Source organism: Enoplosus armatus, chromosome 17, assembly GCF_043641665.1.
Source record: "Enoplosus armatus isolate fEnoArm2 chromosome 17, fEnoArm2.hap1, whole genome shotgun sequence".
In the NCBI taxonomy this organism is placed as follows: Eukaryota; Metazoa; Chordata; class Actinopteri; order Centrarchiformes; family Enoplosidae; genus Enoplosus; species Enoplosus armatus.
In genome coordinates this window covers 1,980,055-2,005,179 of record NC_092196.1, presented here as the reverse complement: position 1 = coordinate 2,005,179, position 25,125 = coordinate 1,980,055, and the positions used below count along the sequence as shown (strand labels likewise).

The following is a 25,125-nucleotide window of genomic DNA, read 5'->3' as shown; positions in this document are numbered from 1 at the left end:
CAAATGAGATGCCGAGAAGTGACGACAAGTTGGCTACCATAGCAGTCTGAGTGTTAGCCAAGCTTACATCTGGGCTGTCTAAGCTTGTGTCTGGAGTCAGTGCAAGACTGCTGGGTTAGGTAAGAGGCTGGGCGCCCTCCAGCTTCTCCTAATCTCAACAGCTGGGTAAACATCAGAAACCTTGGCCTGGCCGTAGAGGCATCATCGGTGTGTAGGTGGAAACGGTGCTGAAACAGGTTCATCGGCACTACTGTCACTGTGAATAATGGTTTATGTCGTTCCACTTGAGAACATAGAGATCCAACAAGGTTGCCTTAATTAAAAGAAATGTTGAAATCAGGCTGAGGAGTGGTGTTTAAGTCAAACCAGCTATTTTGGCCGTTTTTGAATACTTCTGATTTTGCCTTTATATACCACCCTAAAAAATGTTGACCATGCCAATGTTTGGTATCTTTTTCTTCTGCACAACGTCACCTGTATGACCTGACAATTATTCTTTCACTTCGGTTTACTGTATCAGCACATTGGACCCAAAAAACACATACAAATCAAATTTTTTTTTTTTTACTGTCAAAACCCACAAACATGCTCAATGAAGCATTTTGAAGGCTGCAAATGTAAACACGGGTTACAGACATGACATGTGAAAGGCAAAATTGAGGAAATTGAGATCCTGTCAAGCAATATACAACTACTTACCAGGCCGTGATGCAACCAGTCAGGATACTATCAATGGTGTGCTGGGGTTCCCAAACAGCGCACTCCCACTTCCACTTCTCTGCTCAGTTGGCGCCTCCCCCACCTCCCTAAAATGTTCAGTCCGTAGAGCTGACTCAGCAGATTCGGGCATTTTTTTCCCATTTCATCGTGTGACAAAAAAAAAAACGGCGAAGATATTTAATTAAATGCAACGTCTGCCCCCATCCCATCTTGCATACACGTAAACATGATTTTTATATCAAATGTATATCGTCCCATCTCTGTTTTTCCTTGGCCTACCAACATCAGACAAGAAGTAGCTCAAGGTGACGTCTTGAACCCTTGATAACACCGGCGTGAGTGGCGACGGTTCTAGCTTAATGCAGCTTTAACGTAGTCTGCGAGTGATTTAGGATGAGTTTCAAGAGAGATGAAATGAGTTGAGCAACCAGAAAGAGCCGTCAACATACAAAATGTGCAAAACAACGTGAAAAAATAAAACCATTCCAGAATGAATACAGTCATCACTTGCAGAGAAAGAATGAAAAAAAGAATCTAAGTAAGTAATTCAAATACAACATCCAACTTGTTTTCCTTTTCAGCAAGGCCTTATCAAGGTTACCATGCATTTGGCTTTGTAATTTTGTACATTAGTGGAGATACGGGGGGGGCAGACTAAATGATAACGTCCTGCTAGCAGTCACAGAGTTCTTGATGTCTTGTAGTGCATTTAATTTTGGATTTTACATACCTGGGCGGCTGTTAGTTCTTGTAGCCAAGAGCATTGTATATCTAAAAATACAGAGTGCAAAATATGAAATGTTAGGCTACAATGTGTGTGAGAAATGTAGAATAATCTGTACTGTTTGGGGTAAATGAGCAGCACTCCTCTAAAGGCCTATATTTAGCACCGCTTTGTGCCGTATGGATTTGTGCGTATTATCCGTTTGCCATAAGCTTATCATCTCCTCAATCAATTGGCACTCTTCATCATCCAGTATCTGCTTGGCAGCCCGCAGTGCATCGTGGCAGGGACTATGCAGAGGCTATGTTAACAACAACAAGACTCAGGCATCCAGGCTTTTCCACACACAAAAAAAAAAAAGCCGACATGTTCCAAAGGCTGAAAGTGCCTCTAGGTTTTGCCAGGTATGTTTTCCTACTGTTTCACACAGTCGGTTAAGCCAAATTTACTGGCAGATAGTTGTCTTGTGCCCCTGCATGCCAGGGATTACGATGCCACGCAGAGCTGGTGTGGTATTCTAGGAAGGTTTCACATGTATTTAGATGTGAATATTCAATCAGTTGAAATTGAAATTCTTTATTTTGTCAGTGTTTCTCTCTCTTTTACTTAAAGTGTGTAGAACGTATTGTGTTGTATCAAATTGATGAATAAGAAGGCGTTTGTTTCTCTTTTTGGAGACGCTTCTGAAGCAGCATTTGGACCGTCATACAACACCCGGGCTGATTCAATTCTTAACATTTAAAGGTACTATAGAAATATAGTGGGAAGGAAACAAACGTAGTATTGACATCTGTGTGTGTGTGTGTGTGTGTGTGTGTGTGTGTGTGTGTGTGTGTTGGCCCTGTGACAAGTGTTTGCCCAGTGCTTGCTTTGCCAACTCTGTGGTAATGGTCAGTGGTGGAGTGAAACTAAGTACACAGGCACTGTACTTAAGTACAACTTTGAGGTACTTTACTTGAGTCTTTTCTTTTCATGCCACCTTGTACTTCTACTACCCGACATCTAAAATATTGTACTTTGTACTTTGACAGCTTTAGTTAGTAGTTACTTGACAAATTAAGATTTTTGCACACAAGTAAGTACAGCCGAAATGAAGAGTTGATTGACAGGAAATTCATTGGCAGCTACTTTGATAATCGTTTGGTCTTTTTTTTTTCGTGCAGAAACATTTGATGGTTCCAGCTTCACAAAATGTGCTTTTCCTCTTTGAATTGATTAATTTAATCATTTTGATTTATTTATAATCATTTTGGGGATTGGACTGTTGGTTGGACAAACTATGAAGGTGTCACTTTGGGCTCTGGGTAACAACAATCAATTGATTAATGGGGGGGGGGGGGGGTCAGCAGATTAATCCAGAATGAAAATAATCATTAGTTGATACAAAAATGGTTGGAAATGAGCTCCGCCTCAACCAACTACAACAGTAAGACAGTAACATTTTGCTGCTTTTAATACATTTTCCTGATTATACTCACATACTTTTACTGAAGTAACATTTTCAATGCAGGAGTTTTACTTGTAATAGAGTATTTGCAGTGTGGTATTTAGTACCTTTACTGCAGTAAAGGATCTGAACAAATGCACTTTTGTAGCGCCTTTCTACCTTAACAGACAAAGTGTTTTACAATTTGCCTACACACACACACACACACACACACACACACAAAACTTGGGCCTCAGTGTCTTGCTCAAGGTGGCAGAATATTTTTTTTTAATTAAGTAAGTAGTCGCAATAGAATTATTTTATGAGATTATGACAACTCCAGCAACTTGAAAGAAACACCGTGAATGAAGAGAAGTGTAAGACTGAGTGATATTTAAGATAACACTTTTTTTTTTATCATTTAAGAAAATAATTAAATAACTCACTTATAATTGACTTATCAATAAGAATCAATGGATTGATTGACAATGGGGGGGGGGGGGGGGGGGGGGGATCCCTGTTAGTTGCAGCCTGGACAGGTGGCAGTAAAGCACAGATGTGCAGAGACTTGAATGACAAATGACTAATGCTAAGTAATGGATGTCAACTGAGGATTAAATTGCTGTTTCTAAATGGGGAGCAGGGCACTTATGCATTGATGCGTTTAAAGGCATCTAAGCCCTCCTACTCTGTTTGAATTCTCATAGGCTGAACAGCTGTAGTTGTTGTTATCTTATTGACTGGGTGGCATTCATCTTTTTTTCTTTCTTTTTTTTAATAGTCGAGATGTAAAATATTTAAAAAATGTAAGTTTAGATTAAAAAAAATGTCCAATAACCCCAGTCCAATAACTAAGTTTTACATGCTGGTGAAATATTCCACATACTAACTGTAACTAAGGAACAATATCAATAGTCTAATAATCAATAATGAAACCAATAGTCTTCTAAAATGGGCAGGCTTCGCCGAGGATACCTCTCCTGCTCGTGCAACTGTTGTTTGAAGCAACAAATCTAACCGGCTGCAGTCAGGACGGGCAGAGGGAGGTGACAGGTAGTGTCTGAAACACGAGCCTCGCCAAATTAACGCCCAGCCTCCGCGCTTTCTGTGACCCCCCCCCCCCCCCCCCCCCCCCCTTTTTTTAAATTTTTGTCGACTTTGTTTGGTTATGTAAAGAGATTAAATCAGCGGGTGAAGGTGGAGATGTTTGGAGCGGACGGTCTGGTGAACTGGAATTAGAGGCTTGCCTTGTGTTAGACGGTCCCATCATGTGGCTGGCGGCAGAAGGCTGAAGGGGCTGGGAAGCCGACCACCGACCGACCGACCGTACGTCCTACCGGAGAAGCGGGCTCCATGTCAACATGCCAACCTTTTCAGTCATGTATAAAGGAGCCGTCATCATTAGCAGGTAAAACAAACCGGGAGACGTCGGCAAAGGCGCGTTTGCGGTCGACACAGCGGCGGACGCTGCTGCTGCTGCTGTGCCTACTTTTTAGTGAAGTGTTGAGTGTGTGTGTGTGTGTGTTGTAGTGACGGCGATGGAGGAACGTTTAGGGCTTGTGTTTGGAAAGAACAGGTGAAACATAGAGGTAACATAGACTGCATGTGGAAACACATACCGTTTCATTGGAGTGGGGCTCGTGCGGCGCTCGCGCGCTACACAGTTTACTCCGCCATTCGGTAAAACCTGTAAACATGTGGCGCTGCATTTACTGGCGTTTGAAAATTGAGGTGCTTAGTGTCGAGCTGTATTCCCAGTTGGCGTTAAGGGGGGGGGGGCACATTCTGTATCAACACGTAGGTAGAACCACCAGGTTTGCGCTCGTGAGCGTGTGTTCTTTCTGCTGTTTATTTTGGTAACCCGCAGAAGAGGATAGACCGCTCCATCTGTCGTCTGTGCCGCTCGCGCGCCTGCCTCGCGCGCAACGAGAGGCGGTTGTATTTGTATTTCTTTCTGTGGCTTAAAATGTAGTCTGCGCTGCATTCACAATGCTGTAGTGATGCACTTTTACAAGATGAAGGGTTGTCATGTTGAAAAGACGGATGAACTCCACATGAGTCCGTATCAGGAGTCGGGGTAACAGCGTGACCTAATGCAGCTGCAGGCTAAATGAGCCACTGGGACTGTCCCCTAACCTCTGGCCTGCTGGTATGTCAATCATCTGCTAGCAGGTGGCATTGGTCAGTCTTGATGGTCAACCTATAGCGTTTGATTTCAGATAATGGAATGAGCCTTTTAGATATTTAATTCCCTATTGCCAGCAAGCTGTCTATATCAGCACAAAATACTTATAGATAAATAAGATCTTAACACTACATAAATATCAGGGCTGCAATTCAAGATTATTTTCATTCTCAATTCACCACGCTGTTTATGTTCTTGATTAATCATTTGGTCTATGAAATATTAGAAGACAGTGAAAAACGTTACATTTCCAGGAGTCATGGTGATCATCAAATGTCTACTACTTTTGTCTGACCATCTAAAAGCTCTCTCTATATATAATGTAAATCAAGGAGAAGCTGCTAATTCTCACATTTGAGAAGCTGGGACCATCAAATATTTGGCAATTTTGCTCGAAAATGGACTTAAAATGTATTTATGTTGTGTGAAAATGTTCTGGAGGCAAGTTGACACACCGTGGAAACAAAATTCCCCTTTGGGGACAGAGAAATCTATCTATGGATGATCAAAAAAGTTGCCAATAATTGCCATTCTTTTTTCCACCTCCTAATAATTATGCTAATGTTGAGCCAACAAGCTGCCTGGGAACCATGATTTGAGCTTATGGTGGTATGATTATGTAACGGTCAACATTTCCCATTGAATTATATATATATATAAAAAAACCTGATAGTAATCTTTTCCATTGTGGTTTTGTAGAATACATTATGTTCCCTAATGGGAGGCATTTGGAATCTTGAGCCCAGGACAATGTTCTTATGTCATGATAACCCACTGGAACTTAAAGGGGACCTATTGCTGGAAATTAGCATCCAGCTCTATATTTCCATTTTGTGATTCCACTAGAGTAGCTTTGCTTTGTGATTCACAGTTCAAAAAAGTCCTGATTCATCTTCTGGCCCTTCATGCAGCCCCTCAGTTCACCCTCTGTCTGAAACAAGCCTATGCCTATCTGACATCAGATAGACATGGTGGTTGAAAAAAACTGAAGCCTGAGCTTTTGGTTTTACATACGTTTACCTCACTGTTTAGCAACTTTGGCAGTATGAATATCCGACATTGTAACATTATATTTATGACAGACCTGACCAGGCCTAGCCAGAAAAGAAAAAGAATTATGGAGGAAATCTTGGCTCATCTTTGTGTTTACAACTCTGGTGCCAAAATCATCCTGATTAAACAGAATGAATATAGCGGAGGACTAGAACCACTGGATGAGGGGTCTAGAGCCTGACATCTGGCAAAAGCAAATCTTTTTTTTTTTTTGTGGTGTATAATGGTGTAGTGTATTTTAGCCTTGAGAAGGTTATAAATTAAAAATAGGTGTTTGAACACAAGGAAGTTTCAACTCTGCCGTGGCAGTGTAGCGCAGTGTTTGGATGAGGATCACTTTTTAATCTCATGCTCTACCTCACGAGGATGCACATTCATGTCACCAGCACAGCAGTGATGTGATATATGCAGTATATTTCTGCTGATTGGCTGCAGTTGTGGCTTATTATAGAAATATATAATATAAAAGGAGATCAAGATGATGTAAACCATGCAGTTTAACATTTTTTCCCAAATTTATTTTATCTGGTGGCAAGGGCATATAACCTGTTTTTAGCCCTTGTAATGTATATGATTTAAAAAATGTAAACAAAATTACAATTTTGAGCATGAAAAGTTCATTCTTAACCTTGCAAACGGTAACAAAGGTCCACTTGCCAGCTGTTATCTGGAGCTTTCATCTGCATCTCACACTCATTCATCAGCGGGGTTTCGATATGCAGATGGAGTTTGCTCTGTTGTCATGGAGATGGCTCCGTTGTGATCGCGTAACCAAAGGTTGAAACCACCCGACCACCTGTCATGAAGTGACTGAAGTTCTATGCTTCTGGTCACTGATGAAGACCGTGAGATGTGGCTGAAAGCTGCGGTACAAATGCTAGTTGGAGGACATTGAGTTAACAGTTAACAATTCATTTGAAGTGTGTCCACAGTTGGCCTCATTGTTTCACTGACATCGTTGGGAGTCAGGTTGCTGCTGATGAACCCTCTGCAGCTGAAATATTGATAATCCTCCTTGTCGTTCGGGTGGCAACCAGACAGGGAACTGCAAGTTCCATTTCTGAGAAGACACCGTTCCATTTCTGAAGCGACGGATACAAGTGCGCGCCGGTTCATCTCTAGTATTTTACACACACCTTTTGTAGTGAGCTGTCTGAGCAAAATAGATGTTCTTCAATTGCTGCTTGAGCCAGTGTTAGATGGATTAGGAATAAGGGGAAAATTGGGCAACGCCAAGAGTGGGCAGTTCTTGTGCAGCACCATTACGTAAGACTACGGTCATTTCTGCCAACCTCATCAAGAAGAGATTACCCTCGGTATAGTGTGTGGGCACTGACCAAGATGCTTTTTTAGTGACTTAACTTTGTTGTTTTATTCCAGCTTACTCAACTGTTGCTGATTCCCTGTGGTATATATATATATAAGCCAAAAGGGTCACCTCTGACAGAATTCATGTCTGCATGTCAAAGTCATCATATCAGACTATCAATGTTTAGTTCAAATCTAGATATCTTAGAATATCTTTAGACTGCCCCTTAAAATGAACTAGTTATTTAGAGCTGTGGAAAATACTGTATGCAGTGCAACATAGCTGTGTAAAGAATGTAAAAGTACATACCAATAAATCAGTTTGAATGATTAAATTTAAATGAACTATAAGACAATAAAAGCACAGTAAATGACATCACATTGATGGTAATTTATTCAAAGTCAACCTTCAGTCATTTTGTTCTCTTGCATGCACCCAGTAGCATCAGCCTGAAGACTAAAGCTCAGACTCTTTGTTGTGCAGAGGATGTTAGGACCCCATTAGTCTGACTCACCGGATGTAGGCTGCTGAAAAAAGTCTGGCGACTATATCAGTCGCCGTTCTCCACTAACTCCACTAGCTGTTTTCAAAGTCCCCGTTGCTACATGAAGCAACAGCCTCCGAGCTAGCGGCCCACACGCTGAAAATGGCAAGTTTTAACGGGTCCAGTGAGCTCCTCCAGAACTAAAGTATAGGTGGGCCTCTAGGACACCGATTTTAACAGTAAAAGTTGTAAAATCACACAGTCTACATAAGTCGTTTACTATTTCATATGGCGTTTTCTTTAGCGGCGAGTACAAATAAGAGGTTTTGTCTGTAGTTAATGCTACACTGATTTCATATTTTAGATTGACGATAGATCAACAGGCTCTGTTGTTCCCCACAGCTCTACCGAGCTTTTTAGCCTCTTTTAGCTCATTGTTTTGGTGTTGCGTCCTGCGAACATCTCGCGTCATCATCACTGTCATCCCCATCATCACCCATCAGCTGTTTCCAGTGAAAGAGCTCTGATAAAGCCACTTCCCCCCAGGTGGAGTTCTACTGCATATGTTTTAAAAGTAGTATAAAGCCTTCAGTGTCTCCAGAGGGAGCTGTGTGAAGACTGATAAATGTCCTCGAGTGACGTCACTTGAGTCAGTGTCAGTTAGGGCTGAAGACTACAAGTTTGAAACAGAAAACAGATCTGTTGGTGTTGGAGTTTGTTGCCCGACTCCTCATCTCTGCTTGAGGCTAGAGGCTAGCATACTACTAGCATAGCACACCTGAATCTCCAAACCATCCTGTCGGATGTTGACTTGCACTGTGGGTAATGTAGGCGGCATAGAATTTTAAAAAACAAACAAAAAAAGAGACAATTTTGATCTCTTGTTTTAAACTGCCCAGTGTGGATCTGATGTGGTGTTACAGGAGTGCAATAGTACATCTGTTGGGAACTCTCGTAAGGCATGATTCAGTGTAGGCAAAGGTTAGGACTTTGTATGCCCGTCCATCCATGCTGGTGATAGATGTAAACATTTAATGCTGTATGTACAAACGGCCTACGCCTTTTATTTTTTTATGAGAGGACAGAATCTTTAGATTTTTGTGCAGAATTAGAAAACTGCCCTCCAGCTTATTGCTGCCAGTTTTACTTGCAGGAAGATAGTCGCCGTTTTCTTCTTCTTCTTCTTTTCATCCTGAATACTTGTATTGAGGTCGGTGGCGTGGCGTGGCGTGGTGTGACTTTTCCACCAGGTGGGACCTACTAAATCTTGAAAGGCTGTCCGCCGTACTGTCACATAGTAAAAAACTATGCTGAGAGTCCTGATATCCCTCAAACAGGAACACAGATATTATATTTGATGTTTGTGAAACATGACACGTTCTATACCAGGGGTATTCAACTAAAATTGGAAGAGGTCCAGTCAGAGAAAATGTCCTCAAGCAAAGGTCCGGAACATCATAACGTCTGACTTGCGTTGTGATTTAGTGTGATGTGATGTGTCAACGTCTGCATGTAATCAACAACTGACTGTCAAATCAAATGTTAAACTGTACAATTCAAAACCATTTTGACAGTATTTATTGTCACTTAACATTGAACTATACAGATATATAATACTGTAGATGTGTATAATGTTCTTCTCGTATGTCGGCGTGAGATCTGTCAAAATAGCGTCCATCAACGCTGCAGTGCGCTTTATTTTGTCACTTTTTGCAATGCGAACACACCACAGACTCAAAAGCGTGTTAGATTGAGCTGTTTACGCCTCACAAAAAGAAATATGTGGCTTTTTGGAATTTCAGGGGTTTACAGGCTCCACCTCCTGGACTGAATTTTTTATGATATAAAATATATGACTATTTATTATAAATAATAAACACCATATCTTTCATATGAATAATGTCAGCATATTCTTTGTATATATAATGATTAAGTGTATGGTTGCAAAATTCTGGGAATATTCATGGGAAATCACGGGAATAAAATGGAAATATTATTAGCTCAGCCTGTGTTTACCATGTCATATGCAGCTAGAAACCCACTTGTTTTCCCTATATCATAAGCAGATGTAATTGTAGACCGTTCTGGTGGAAATCAACAATTTAGTTGAGTTGAACATTCCCTATGATCCCCCTTCAAAAAAAAAAGACTAAAAATACGTTTGTGATGTACTTATTGTCTCTCTCTCTCTTTTCTCTATCTCTACCAGGACACTAATGGGTCCATACGGAGTAGACCGAGCTGTTCATTCCATGGAGTTTACAGACTGTGAGAATGGCCTGGGTGAGTTGTGTTTTTTCTTTTTTTTTTTCTCTCTCTTCAGTGACCATGGATAGAAAGCTATACTTCCGTCCCAGCAGAGGAAACCAACACTGATGCAGGAGCGACATGTAAAACACTGAGCCCACCATCTTGAATCTTGTCACATTAACTGAGCAGATTGAATTACAAAATACTGTTGGTACGCCATCCTCACACTAAACTAATCTGTGGTGGTTTCCGAGTACGAGCACCTTGTCCTACCGAGGACAAGGTGCTTGCCAGCTGCGCTTCGTCCACCCGACGTTGTTGGCCCGGTGGAGCCGTGAATGTTATACATTTTTTTTCAGACGGCCAAATACTTCATGGAGGTGATGGCGATGAGGAAGAGAGGTTTTTTGGCTTCTACCTTGCCTCCTTGACATTATCCATAAATGTCTCAAAGGAAGTATGTGTGTTGCTGACTCTTTGGCTAGCTAGCTAAGGTTGCTAGGTAACGTTAGCTTGTGATGGTTGGAAGCGTGTGGAAGGAGGATAAAGAACATTGATCTCAGACCTGTTGCTTTCCTATAGTGCGTTCACGTTTTAACAAACAGATTTCACTGGTGAGCTTTTTTATCTATGTTTCTTATTGGGGGGGGTGGGGGGTGGGGGGCACTGAAGCACTTTGCTATACTTCTTAGCAAACAATTTCCTATTTACACCTTCAGCAGACGCAGAGCAACATTAGCATTCATGTGGAGTTGTATTTGTGTGTCACCTGATGGAAGTCCAGTATTCCCTCTCTGTTGGCTCTGTTTTTGGTCTCCACCACCTCCTGAGGGAAATATCTGGCTCTTTAGCTGCCAAACGCTCCACTGTGTTCATCATCTAGTCTCTAACTGCGTCTGTCTTGCGGGTTGATGCTGAGCAGGTCGTGGACAGTGGCTTTATCAGAGCTTTTTCACTGGAAACAGCTGCTGCTGCTGGAAGCCAGGTTGACGAGAGCTGTGAGACTGAACCAAAACAATACAGTTAAGGGGCAGAAAACATTTGTGATTCATTACTACGAGTGACACCTTTCACATTACACATAGCCATGTGATCCTTTGTTCATGCATAAATATGCTTTAGTGCGGCTTTAACTCTAACTGAAGACCTCATCCTGTCCAGATCCATTAGAATGATTAAAATGATGATTAAAAACTTTGATTCTGGAGGCCAGAGGCACATGACTGAGGTCCTGGATCGTTGTCGAGTCGTTGGTATTGCAGCTGTACCTATTCGCAGCAGCATAGTTTGTTCGTTTGTAAGTTTGTTATAGCACTTGTTGGGGATGAGGGGGGTGGCGTGAAAAAAAGTGATGCCACACCCCCGGCATATCCTTTATAGGTGAAAGTCTACTATTTTAATCATCACAAGCAAAACAGTACATTTATTTATATATAGCTCAAACTAACAATATAATGTACAGTATACAGCCCTACTCAATCATCCTGCACTATCTGCCGATGGAGCCTGATTTTGCATAGCTGAAATCATATAAATCCTACTTTTTTTAAAAGGGCTTTTCTCTGCAGAGTAGGTATCCTTGTGTGTTTGCCTGGGAGGGGAAGTAGGTCACGTAGCAAAGCCCTAACCCACTTAACTCAGCTGGGTTAAGAATGCAGGGAGCTGCTGTTGTTTTTATCCGTACTTCACTTCACATGCCATCCACGCTTGGGGCTTGTTGCCTACGCAAAATACAAACAGACCGGGTGCATGAATACAGTTACAGTCAAACTGAAAAGTATCCTGCTGTACATAAGTGGAAGTTCATAGGCATACAAATTTAAAGGCTACTCAAAACTCAACTGTAGCTCACTGTATCCAGAGTAATGTTTAAAACAAGTGATGCACATGAGCTGTGTTATTTCAGGGATGGGCCATTTCTTTTGCCCGTGATCATGATTTAACCAGATATATATTTTTTTGAATCCCTACGTAATGCAGATGTCTCCTACGCACTTTATTATGCTGAATCTACATTCAAATAAGCATTTGAATTATAATTCTATTAGAATTGCTCCCGATGGTTGGACCAATGCCTTCCATGACCACTGGGCATCAGGGTGTGAATGTGAGGCACGTTGTAAAGGACTTCGGGTAAAAGTCCATTTACCATGAATGGCACTCGCGAGAGACAAATTGAACAATGAATGGTGAAAATTGAAAGCTCTTGATATATCTGACTTGACGCTTTGTCTGATAAGTCCAAGGTAATTCAACCCACATTGAATGGATATAGTGTTATATCATCAGTGCAGTATGTTTTAACTCTCACATGACCAGCTCTGTAGTGAAACGTCCACCTTGAATTGGCTGAGTAATAGATGCAATATGGGGCTGAATGGGGCTTCATAAGACTTTAAAGAATGGAGTTTTGACTGTATGCCAGTGCTGAATTATAAACACAACGGGCCTCATTCACAAACAGTGCGTGCAAATCTGTGCTTAAACAGTCCGCACAAATGTTTTACGCACAAATTCGGGATTCATCAATATTTCCTCACCTGAATTTGTTCGTACTCTGCGAACAAATTTAGAACTGCCTAATTATTTTTATTATTATTATTATTTTTTTTACGATGATCACTCCCGAGGAAACACTAAGGAAAAGTGTGCCTTTTCTGGCTTCCACCGCAGACACTTATTGTTTCAGCTTCTTCAGACGTGAAATTCGTTTTGCTTTTTGGCTTTAGGGGCCGTGCTTCACCGCTTTCTCCATGAAACACCTCTGGGCAAACGTATTTCCTTATTATAGAGAAATGGGGGCGTGGCAGTATGCTGATTGCGAATAGCGGGCACGTGCCGTCAATTTAGAATTATTCTGATTCACATCTGCGTGGTGGTAAGAACAAATGCAGACCGCTGCGCATGCATTCCATCAATCCAACGGGTTATTTTGTGTGCAAAGTGAGAACATTTCTGCGCACATATCGGTGAATGGGGCCCACTGGGATCCATCCACTCAAATGAACTCGCAAACGTGCGATGCAATACTTAATCGTCATTATGGAAAATATCAGCGGCGTTTAGCTGAGATATAAATGCCATGGATGTCAGTGTCTCATTAAGTATGACTGTCATCAATAAGTCATTAGCAAATAGCTGCGCACAATGTGAACGTTTTTTAGTTCATTAAAATGACACACCAAAATTATGAATACTATATGCAGCACAACCGGTGAGTTTGAACAGTGGAGCAAATGACACCTGCATCCACCACATGAAGTCCTGATGTATGACGATAAAGATTGAATGTGGTCCACTGAAGGTAGCAGTTACAGGCATAGCGTGTGAGGAGAGAGGTAAAGGACAGGCTGAAAGTGTGTGTGTGTGTGGACCCACTGTACTTAAAGCAGCATACAGGTGAGAAGCAAAGCAGCTTATAGTCGTCCAGTTTGAGCATGTGCAAAGTGCACACGCTGTTCTAATACATAAAGCCTAAAAGACCCCCCCCCCCCTTACTGTACATCTGACACCTCCAGCAGCAGGGGGGAGTGTCTGTTGTGCACACTGTAGCAAAGCACATGCTAATCTCTGTGTTAAGCTGAAACGTTGTAGCAGAGTCGGCCCTCGTCCTGAAAGGCAACTTCCAGTTCAATAAACATGTTATTCTTTAACGTTCTTCCGTCATCTGGGCTGTTGTAAACCATTTTTTAGAAGCAACTGTGCCTTTTCGTCGACATTTTAAGGTCTTTTCAAGTGTTGGAACATTTAATCCTTGGGAAAGCAAAACATGCCCTTGACGCATCATGAGCAGGAAATAATGATATGGAAAACAAAATGTGAAGCAGAACAGGAGGGAGAGAGAGAGAGAGAGAGAGAGAGAGAGAGAGAGAGAGGCATGTCTGTTATATATTCGCTCCAGCTGCTTTTTGCATGAGAATGATGTTCTTCTTATCAGATGATAGTCGGGCGAGGAGAGCGCTTTGAGGCTGAGCGAAAGAACAAGAGGCTGTTTTCCTCAGAGAAGAGTAAGAAAGGGAACTTTTACAACCCCGGTCCTCCAACAGGCGATAATTAACATGCGCCACTCCGCTGCAGACCCAATTAGTGTCACCATTTTGTCTCTGTGGTTAACAGGCCAACGGCAGCCTTAAGCTGAAGAAGCCCTGATCTAATGGTTGAATATGGGAGACTTTAACGTGCTTAGGCTTCAGTCACTTCAAGTACAGTTATGGAACACGAGGGAATCTGAAGGACTGTCGGAAATGAACGAGTATGTTCTGTTCAGCTGGGTTTATACTCGGTCCCACCATGTAGATTCTTTCATTTACTCATTTGCTTTGCTGTTGGTTTAAACTGTTCAGTTCTGTGCAAGTACTGTTTATAAAGGTTAAGAGCTCAGTTGTTGTGTGTCACTGAAAGGAGCAGACAAGCTTGTAGGAAAATGCACGTCGGCCACAAAGACCTTTGCATGCCACTGTAGCTACACTGTAACCCCTTAAACGTGCAGTACGTCATTTCTGCCACTAGGGCTGTCTCAGCCAATACAATAACAAAAGAGGTAGTTTGGTGACATTGTGAAGTAGCGTGGGTTCATGGGAGTTGTAGTCTTCATTGTTAAAACAACCATTGTTGCAGATGAAAATCTTAATGAGGCGGAAGTCGTTGGTGAGTTTTATTCATGTTGTAATGTTAGCGTAACGTTAATATGCTAACTTTTAGGTGAGTGGGCCACCTGCAGCTACTGTAGCTGACGTTATGTGGCGAATTTAAATGTCGGGTAGCCCAGCGTTGTTATCCTTGGTCGTGTTATCTGGTGTGTTCCCGCGTTTCTCCAGAAGTTGTAGCAACTCAGGGGGTAAAGGGGATATGACGCTATTGACAGGCGACCAAATGAAACGCACTGTTGCCTTGCATATAATGTCTTTTTTGAACATTGTTGGAAACATTTGGGATAATACAAGTACACAACTCAACAAAATATATAACATAGGTCTAGTCGTTTTAATGTGGAAATGTCACACATTATGCCTTTAAAGCACAACTATTAATCTCCCTTAAATGTGTACTGTACGGGTTTATCATGTAGAGAAAAAAAACGAAATACATATTGAATCTTGGATTTGTCATGCATGTCCATTTCTAACATCTAAGAAGCCAGCAAGCAAATAAATAGCTGAATTCTTGAACACCATTTGTATAAATCTGCCTTGAATTAACACATTTGCGCCCCCCCTCGAAATCAAAAGAATGACTTGCTGTATATGACCCCGCCATTCCTCTTCCCAGCTGTGCGCCAGTAAAACGGCAGCTGCCGATGAACAACCTTCTTCCCACTCCCTTGAGACAACACTATTTAAAGTTATTATTATTCATTTATGCACCGTAATTAGCATTTGTTCCATTTTGGAGTTTGCCAGCTTTTTACTGTGGAAACTGAAATAAGGATACGGACATTCAGTAATGGTAGTGGTGACTGGGTGAAAGTGAAGAAAGCACTTGCTTGTCCTGAGGACTTTATTCAGTACTCTGTACTGTCAGAGGCAGGGAACCTCTATAGTGTGATATTAGTGAAAAGGCACCTGGATAGTAAGTTGACCATTGTATTTTTCCTGGTGTGTGGCCGAGAGCAAGAAGAAATTTGGTACGAAATGAAATCTTGAAACTGAAAATCTTCTGCTCCTCTCGACAGGAATTAAAGTGATTGGCGGAGTGAAGGAGCTAACCGGAGAGGAGTTTGGAGTCTACGTCAAACGGATTTTACCAGGTGGCCTTGCTTCAAGTGATGGTAAGTACCGTGCCCTCTGAGGGTACGCACTCTTGTCACGATGTCCCAGGCTTTCTTTTATTACTTCAAATGTAACTATAATCCAAAGAAGTTGGAGGTGCAAAAAAAAGAACAATGGAGACACTCCATAACTACCCATACCCGGCGGCATGGTGTCGCACGGGAGGTAGAGCGGGTTGGGGGTTCGATCCCCGGCTCCCCCCATAATGTCGAAGTGTCCTTGAGCAAGACCCTGAACCCTAACTTGCTCCCGATGGAGACCAGCACCTTGCATGGCATCTTTAAAGCGCTTTGGGAACCCTTAAGTGGAGACAATTCACCGTTAACCCCCTCCAATCCAACTCACACTTCTGGTCAAAGGGGGTGAGTTCGGTCGAACGAAGATGCCTCGGCTCTATCTAAAATGAGGTCCTTATAATGCTGTGTCTGTCTGATTCTGATGATCGAGGCCCTTCATAATGCTGCTGCACAATTGTTACAATTACATTCCAGGTTTTCGGCTATCACGCCTTGATGAAGACACGGTAGTCATCCTTAAATCCCTAGGTAAAGCTTGAGACTCTTTCGGCTAATTCACTGAGTGCATCAGACTGTCAATCTTGTTTTAAAAAAAAAAAAAAAAGACTAGACACCAATGCTGTGTCATCTGCGTGTTTAAATAAATATGATTTGGCTGAGAGGATTGGTTTTGTGTACAAACGTTAAGTGTATAAAACACATGAAGCAGCTTTGCAGTGCTCCTGTGCTAATGATGCTATTATTTCTAGCTTATCACATGAAGCTTAAAGTGTGTGTGTGATGTCAGCGAGGAGGTTTTTTTGGGGGGTTTATTGTCCTCCTTGTCAATTACTGGCACCAGAAAATCCATATTTACAAGGCAATTACAATTGACGATTGGTCTGCATATAACTACATGCGATTGTCCTTATAGCACCCAGCACATATGTGGTTGAAGTCTCCCGTCCCTGTATGGACTCAACTGAGGCGTTTACTTGTGCTAATTTGCAGATCAGATGAAGTGTGTGATTCATGAATGGATTTTTGTAGGTAACAGCTTTTGGGATTCTGTGTAGGTTTCCTGAAACGCCTGTCTTGAGGGTGTACGGAGAGCTTAAGTGCTGACTGCTTGAAGAAGCAATTTGTGCAGGAGTCCTACTGGGATGCTTCTGGTGGTTGAGTTAGCAGTGTCCGTTTTGGACAGAGCAAGTTGTTGTTTGGTTTAAACGGTAGACTGTATATAAAGATGGCCGAGGCATCTACAAAAATGAAGCTAAACTCTCCCGGATATAGCCGCTGCCATCTTGCGCTCATTTGGAGCCAGAGTCTGCGCAGTGGTGATCGGGGGGTGGAGCCGCAGTATCAGGCTCCCACCCATACACCCACCCGACCCAATCGCGAGCACACCACACCAGTTAATCAGTTAACAGCTGTCCATCTTTATCACAGTCTATGGTTTAAACGTATGTTGACATCTGCCGATCACCGTCACTGGCTGCACAAGATTTTTGGTAAAACTTTTAAACCTCTTTGATTATTTCTGCAAACAGACACAAATAGGCTAATGTAAAGGCCTTACTTAATAAGTTGTAATGTTTAAAAAAAAATATTATTATATTATTTATTTATTTACAGGGACAATGCACATTGATCAGCATCACTGTAAACGTGCCAGTGTTAGCCGAAAGGCTAACTGGCTGCTTCAGCCGTATCACTGGACTGGAGCTGCTGTGAAACTTTAATAGTTATTAAAACATGAAGGAGGCCACTGTGTGAAACAGAAAGGAAAAACCATGTGAAAATTAACAGGTTGTTGCAGGTTGTAACTGTACAATGAACGCATCTTTCGAATTTGAAATTGAACGGGACTCAAATGTTCAGCAAAGTACACTCCCCTATATGAACAGCTTGAGAATGACTTGAATTGTAGTGAACGTTAGACACAGTGGACATCGTGTCAGACTGATATGACCTCTGAAGTATTTTTGGAGCTTTTCTCTTGTGAGTATGAAAACTAATAAAATAAAATGCACCACAACATTCTCATGGCCTATGTTCTCTATGCCATAAATGGTGGATATAGTGCACAGATTTGAGGGTGCTGTTGTTGTTGTTGTTTTGTGAGATTCTTTAGATGCATTTAGAGTCTATTCAGTATGCAAGAGAATTGAAATGTACTACTTTTTTTAAATTACCGATGACTACACCTGAACCTGAACCCACACTGGGGTTAACATTTTTAACACTCACCCACAAAAAGTTAGCTGACTGTCTGTCATGTCAGTTGAGGACGTATGTTGATTTAAGAGTCAGTATTTCTGTAAGTTTACTTACGACCACCTATATACTGAAGGTGTGAAGATCTCTTTCCACGCTCGTCGCCATTTTTGCTCCAATTTCTCTGTTGCCACGTGTCTGCCTCTGGCACAGGGACATGACATCCACGTACCTAACGCCGGCCTTACACCAAATGACTTTTCAAACAGTTTCACTGTCACAGACAAATTTCCCGTCACCTCGATCGTTTGATGTAAGGGGGTCTTACAAGTCTGTCTTAAGTCAGTCTTTTTTTCTCATTTTGATGTTCTGTTAAAATCGAACTTCTTTAATGTTGTCGGAGGTTTTTAGCCTCGGCTCATGCAAACAGTGAACTTGATTGACGTGAACAGGAAGCAGAAAACCGGGTAGTTACTTTGGTAAAAGCCAAAAAAAACCTCAAACACTGTCACACACGCGATAGATAGTGAATTAACAGTGTTATGTGTTGGTGTTAATTCGGCGTGTGTTTGATCCACCAACCAACACTTCCGGTGTTCTCCCACTAAAGTCGTGCAGCTAACCAACGGAGGCTGGTGGCGAGTTGAGGTGACAAAATTAAAATTGTAAAGTTTGGTCGGAAATACGGTTTATCTTTATGGATTATATTGATGCCGAATTGACAAGAAGACTGTCGAAATACAAAGCCCTTTATCTTGTATTGTGTTTTTATGGAGACTTAAGGAATTTGTCGGACAACATTTTATCTGTCACTTTATTGTGAAAGCAGCTTTATTGGCCATAATCATAGACTGTATACAGTCTATGGTCTGCTACTACAACCAATGTATATGTGTATATATATATATATATACACATATACATGTGGGAATCTAGTTGTAGTCTAGTTGTAGTAAATAGTGACACCCCCCCCCCCCCCCCCCCCCCCCCCAAGATCCTCAGTCTTTGCAGTCTTTGCAAAATCGTATAGTCTCTGACTAAAACTCTTTAGATGTGAGAGGGTGTCAGACTGTCAAATCTTCTTGGGGAAAAAAAGTAGCTACGTTAAATGAATCGTCATTTTTCCAGCACTCTGCTCATGCCTCAGCCTGGTGATGACACTTTGTCCTCCTGCCGTCCCCTCAGCTGTGCCGTAGACAGGACAGCTGGTCCCGAGGACAGAGAGACACTGAAACAGAGGTCAGAGTTGATGCGGACTGACGGGATAGATACTTAGGTATTGCATATGCGTCGTCTGACATTTCACTTCTGATGGGAATTTGGGCTTAGTCCCGCCTACAAAGCTCCAACTGGCTCGATGTTGGGTTTTTTTTTTTTCCCAACCCAGGGAATCGGCCATCACTTAGCACCACACAAGACATTGTGACGTAGAAACCAGGCTATTATACAGTACCACGTGTATACAGTAGTTGAAACTTTTTTTTTTTTAATCACGTGAGAAGGCACCATCAGGCACGTGGCACACATAATCACTGATCCATATCACATTCTACCTACAGTGGTGGATCTTATTTTGTTCTTCTTCTTTTTTTTAACTTCGTATTCTGTGCTCTTTGAAGTCACGCCAGATAAGATCAGCTAAATGTTTAAAAATGCAAATGTAATGTGCAAAGCTGCAGTGAAGAGAAGTCGTAATCACACGGAGGTTTAATCCTCCTCTCCAAAGTCTGACACTGATAGGGAGTGAGACAGGAGGCAGAAGAATGTAGAGAGTTTCTCAAGGACAAGTGTAGACCAGACTGCAGGAGGGAACTTGGAACTGACTGAGGATCTGACAGTAGCACACAAGGATCTGGTACGTCGTGTTAACCTTTTGTAGGTTTTGGCCTTGCAGCAGATCTTAGAGTTGAATGTATTCATGTGAGGGATTCCCACACTTAGTAATTCCATCCGATGAGGACTCGATGGCATCAGCTTGTGTTCTGTTTGATTAGCAGTGCGGAGACTGGAGACAGTCGTCGCCACAGGAGAACAATAAGGTATCGGAGAGCACTTTGGGAAGCCACGCTGACATTTTGATGAGAGTTTGAAGAGAGAAGTTGGGTGGAGTCCCTGGAAAGGACTGTCTGATTAGGTTGAATGGATGTACAGTGATAGAGACTGGAGCTTACAGAGTATTTAGTTGTCTGTCACAGCAGCACTCTTGGCAGACGGTTTGTAGGAAGCAGCTTCCCTTTGTCATGTCTGCTGCATAGGAGTCGTTGGAAAGACAGTAGCATCACCTGCAAGAATAACCAACGGGGGGGGGGGGCTGGTTCTCTACCAACGACCACGCCACATGCAAGGAAATGCTACATGTGAGACTATTAGCCTTAAAGGGGAAATACCACTGCAAAGCAACATTAAACAAATTTACCACATTGAGGCATACAGTGCATCCGGAAAGTATTCACCGCGCTTCACTTTTTCCACATTTTGTTATGTTGCAGCCTTATACCAAAATGGATTAAATTCATTTTTTTCCTCAAAATTCTACACACAACACCCCATAATGACAACGTGAAAAAAGTTTTTTTGAGATTTTTGCAAATTTATTAAAAATAAAAAACCTGAGAAATCACATGTACATAAGTATTCACAGCCTTTGCTCAATACTTTGTTGATGCACCTTTGGCAGCAATTACAGCCTCAAGTCTTTTTGAATATGATGCCACAAGCTTGGCACACCTATCTTTGGGCAGTTTCACCCATTCCTCTTTGCAGCACCTCTCAAGCTCCATCAGGTTGGATGGGAAGCGTCGGTGCACAGCCATTTTCAGATCTCTCCAGAGATGTTCAATCGGATTCAAGTCTGGGCTCTGGCTGGGCCACTCAAGGACATTCACAGAGTTGTCCTGAAGCCACTCCTTTGATATCTTGGCTGTGTGCTTAGGGTCGTTGTCCTGCTGAAAGATGAACCGTCGCCCCAGTCTGAGGTCAAGAGCGCTCTGGAGCAGGTTTTCATCCAGGATGTCTCTGTACTTTGCTGCATTCATCTTTCCCTCTATCCTGACTAGTCTCCCAGTTCCTGCCGCTGAAAAACATCCCCACAGCATGATGCTGCCACCACCATGCTTCACTGTAGGGATGGTATTGGCCTGGTGATGAGCGGTGCCTGGTTTCCTCCAAACGTGACGCCTGGCATTCACACCAAAGAGTTCAATCTTTGTCTCATCAGACCAGAGAATTTTGTTTCTCATGGTCTGAGAGTCCTTCAGGTGCCTTTTGGCAAACTCCAGGCGGGCTGCTATGTGCCTTTTACTAAGGAGTGGCTTCCGTCTGGCCACTCTACCATACAGGCCTGATTGGTGGATTGCTGCAGAGATGGTTGTCCTTCTGGAAGGTTCTCCTCTCTCCACAGAGGAACTCTGGAGCTCTGACAGAGTGACCATCGGGTTCTTGGTCACCTCCCTGACTAAGGCCCTTCTCCCCCGATTACTCAGTTTAGATGGCCGGCCAGCTCTAGGAAGAGTCCTGGTGGTTCCGAACTTCTTCCACTTACGGATGATGGAGGCCACTGTGCTCATTGGGACCTTCAAAGCAGCAGAAATTTTTCTGTAACCTTCCCCAGATTTGTGCCTCGAGACAATCCTGTCTCGGAGGTCTACAGACAATTCCTTTGACTTCATGCTTGGTTTGTGCTCTGACATGCACTGTCAACTGTGGGACCTTATATAGACAGGTGTGTGCCTTTCCAAATCATGTCCAATCAACTGAATTTACCACAGGTGGACTCCAATTAAGCTGCAGAAACATCTCAAGGATGATCAGTGGAAACAGGATGCACCTGAGCTCAATTTTGAGCTTCATGGCAAAGGCTGTGAATACTTATGTACATGTGATTTCTTAGTTTTTTATTTTTAATAAATTTGCAAAAATTTCAAAAAAACTTTTTTCACATTGTCATTATGGGGTGTTGTGTGTAGAATTTTGAGGGAAAAAAATAATTTAATCCATTTTGGAATAAGGGTGTAACATAACAAAATGTGGAAAAAGTGAAGCGCCGTGAATACTTTCCGGATGCACTGTAACTAATTAGTCCTAGTGTGAAGCCAGAAGCTGGAGCATGTGCAGTAGTTCCGGGCTATATCTATACAGAGCTGGTTGTGAGCTCATTTCACCCTGGGGTGGAGCTCTCCTTTCAACGTGATTCACTTCATACATTTGCTTAAAATATAGTCTCATTGACAGAAGTCAAAAAAAGTTTGACTCCCGGTTATAAAGTTACCCAGATCTTCAGCATAGCTTCTGAATCCGTGCAGCCCATAGACTAGTATACTATAACGATGGACGGCATGGCGGCTCCCCAAAGGTGAAGCCAATCTCGATCGCCCCCCTTGGTGGCTGGCTGCGGTATAGGTCATAAGCCATGATAGCGGCTGAGACATGGGCCGAACTACAGTAGTAAGATGGTTTCCCTCTTTAATGGCACTTTCCTCACCTGAGTCACTGAGCTTCCTAGTAAATGTTAAGGCTCCCCCACTGTGTGTCCCAGTCTACAGACCACCCCCTAAACTGAACCAAGTATGACAGAATTTTAAAACTTAATACGATTTTAAAGTCCATGTGTGTTGCCCATCACATGCGCTTGCCACTGATTTTATGCAGCTCATTGAGTCTTTCAGCCTCATTCAATTTGTGAATGGGTCTACTAATGTAAAGGGGGCCGTGCTCCTTGACCTTGTACTCTCACTTGGCTTGCCCATAAATAACCTTGAGATGAAGGATATGTGTGTGTCTGACCACAAGGCAATTGTATTTGATGCTCCGCTACGTCATTCTACCAGAGCAATCCTCTCCACTCAGTTCTCGCATCTTTATTTTTTCCTTATAATAATAATAATAATAATAATTGACGGACCCGGAAGTTATAATTACACGGTTTGGCCACCATGTCAAATTGGCTTCAAAGCCTGGGGCACTTCCTGGGGGCTTGGATCAAAAGCATAGGCTTCTTCTTCTTCTTCTTCTTCTTCTTCGTCTGTCTAGTTTAACAGCAGTCGGCAGCCATAAATGTTGCATTACCACCCACCATCTGCTGTAATGAACTTTGTGTGACGTGGCGCAGTACAACAGGACGGTGATATCACTTATGAGTGGCGTGGATTTCCAGTGCCTCATACAAATAAGGCAGTCTTCTTACAGAGTGGGGAGGGGAAAAAAACAACAAAGAGAGGTGTAAAATAACAAGAAAAAAAAAGAATTCTGAACGAGAAAGGCCTACCTTTTTAAAGTCGCGATTAAGATTGACTGCCGTCCAGTCAGGCCGTACTTTCAACAATCTTCCCGTAACACATTTTATGAGCTGATCTTGTGAATAATGTTATTTTTTTCCATTCTCATCCTTGTTGATAAATAGCAATGTTTTTCCCCCCTTTGTGTACTAACTAACGTATTGTATAACACATTTGCCGATAACCTCCACTGGGTACCAAATGAAGATCACCTGATCTTTCTCTGACCTCTTGACAGGAAACCTGTTGCCAGGGGACCAGATCTTGGAGGTGAATGGGGACAGTCTAGTAGGAGTCACAAGTGAAAGGTAGCGCAGTAAAGTCTTACTGCTCTTATCATTGTTTTAAACCACAAGATTGACTGAGGCGACGCCGTAACACCAATGTAAATGTCTTTTTTGTTTCACAGAGCTGTGGATGTCTTGAGAGCGGCCTCGGCGACCAATCACATGCGTCTTCTCATAGCCAGAGATGAGGAAGCAAAGTAAGCAAATGTCCATGTGTACGCTACAGTACATCCATACTTCTTCAAACAGGCATCTTTAGAGATGTGTCGTGTTTGTTTGTGGTGTAAAAGTAAAGCAGACCAGCCTCTGGATTTAAGCATGAATTTGAAAGCTGCACTACTGTTAAATCCATCTGCTGATCATGGGGAACTGTGGGAAGCGATCTATATATTTATGCAGGATCGTGTGGTAACCATGGAAACATGCATTGGCATCAGAGAGTGAAAAGTAGTTCAAACAGAGGGTGTGTTGTGGGAGCTAATTCTCCAGTCAGTTCCATCAAAGCGTAGCAAGAAGAAGAGGACACGCCGAGATGACGATGGAAAACCATGTGGAGAACAGGATGGAAGTGTTAAGTTTCATGTGTTCATGTGAGGAAGGTTACAGTCTCATCATCGCTCCATGCAGATCTGATGTTTTCAGCTCTTCACTTTAAGTCATATGCCCCATCAATTAGTCTGTTTCCATTGCCCTTTTTTTCCCATCTCAGCCAAACAGAAAAACTGTCTACTGTCTAAAACTGAACTAAAATGGCATCAGTTGAGCTCTTTGTTTTTTTTTTCCTTTGGTCAGATTGTACTGGGGCCTGTTACTCACCTGCCGCCACACAAGCTATAATAAATCCAGTTTTTGTTCCAAGCTCAACCTGATACAATTTAAGGTTGTCCACCGCATCTATCCCACCAACTCCAAACTCTCCAAAATATACTCCAGTGTCACAGATGCCTGTAATAGATGCCACATGTCACCAGCAAACGCGACACACGGGTTTTGGTCTTGTCCTTGTCTACGAGGTTAAATAGCAATTTCTGGAGTGTTACCAGGTCATCAAGTAATTAGGAGGAAAACAAATGGCAGTGCTGCATCCTTATTAGCACGCAGAAGAATATTGTTGGAGTGTAAGTCACCATTTTGTCCCAAAAGCATCTCTATGGCTCAAAGACCTCATGATGCTCTTAAACCTGGAGAAAAATTAAGTACGACTTGAGGGGATCAGCTGGGGCCCTATGATTAAATACACAGTTAAATTAAAGACACTATATGACAAATGAAGCACTCACCATTGATGTACACTCTGTTAACACAATGCATTCATTTTGTGTGTTCTTTTTTTTTTTACCATTGACTGATTGGTTATTTATTATTATTTATTTATTTATCATCTTTTTATTTCATAATTTATTTATTTATTTATTTATTTTTCATTATTTTTA

General features: G+C 42.2%; 1 protein-coding gene across 1 annotated transcript in view; it reads left to right on the top strand.

The window, feature by feature from the left end:
• Nucleotides 1-4,231: 4,231 nt before the first annotated feature.
• The window catches only part of LOC139299868 (syntaxin-binding protein 4), a 44,016-nt gene continuing 23,122 nt past the window's right edge, over nt 4,232-25,125 (top strand). The window contains exons 1-5 of the mRNA XM_070922806.1: nt 4,232-4,278; nt 10,111-10,184; nt 15,823-15,918; nt 23,644-23,713; nt 23,815-23,889. Of these exons, the coding sequence (XP_070778907.1) occupies nt 4,232-4,278; nt 10,111-10,184; nt 15,823-15,918; nt 23,644-23,713; nt 23,815-23,889 (362 nt within the window). The remainder of the gene's footprint in view (nt 4,279-10,110; nt 10,185-15,822; nt 15,919-23,643; nt 23,714-23,814; nt 23,890-25,125) is intronic.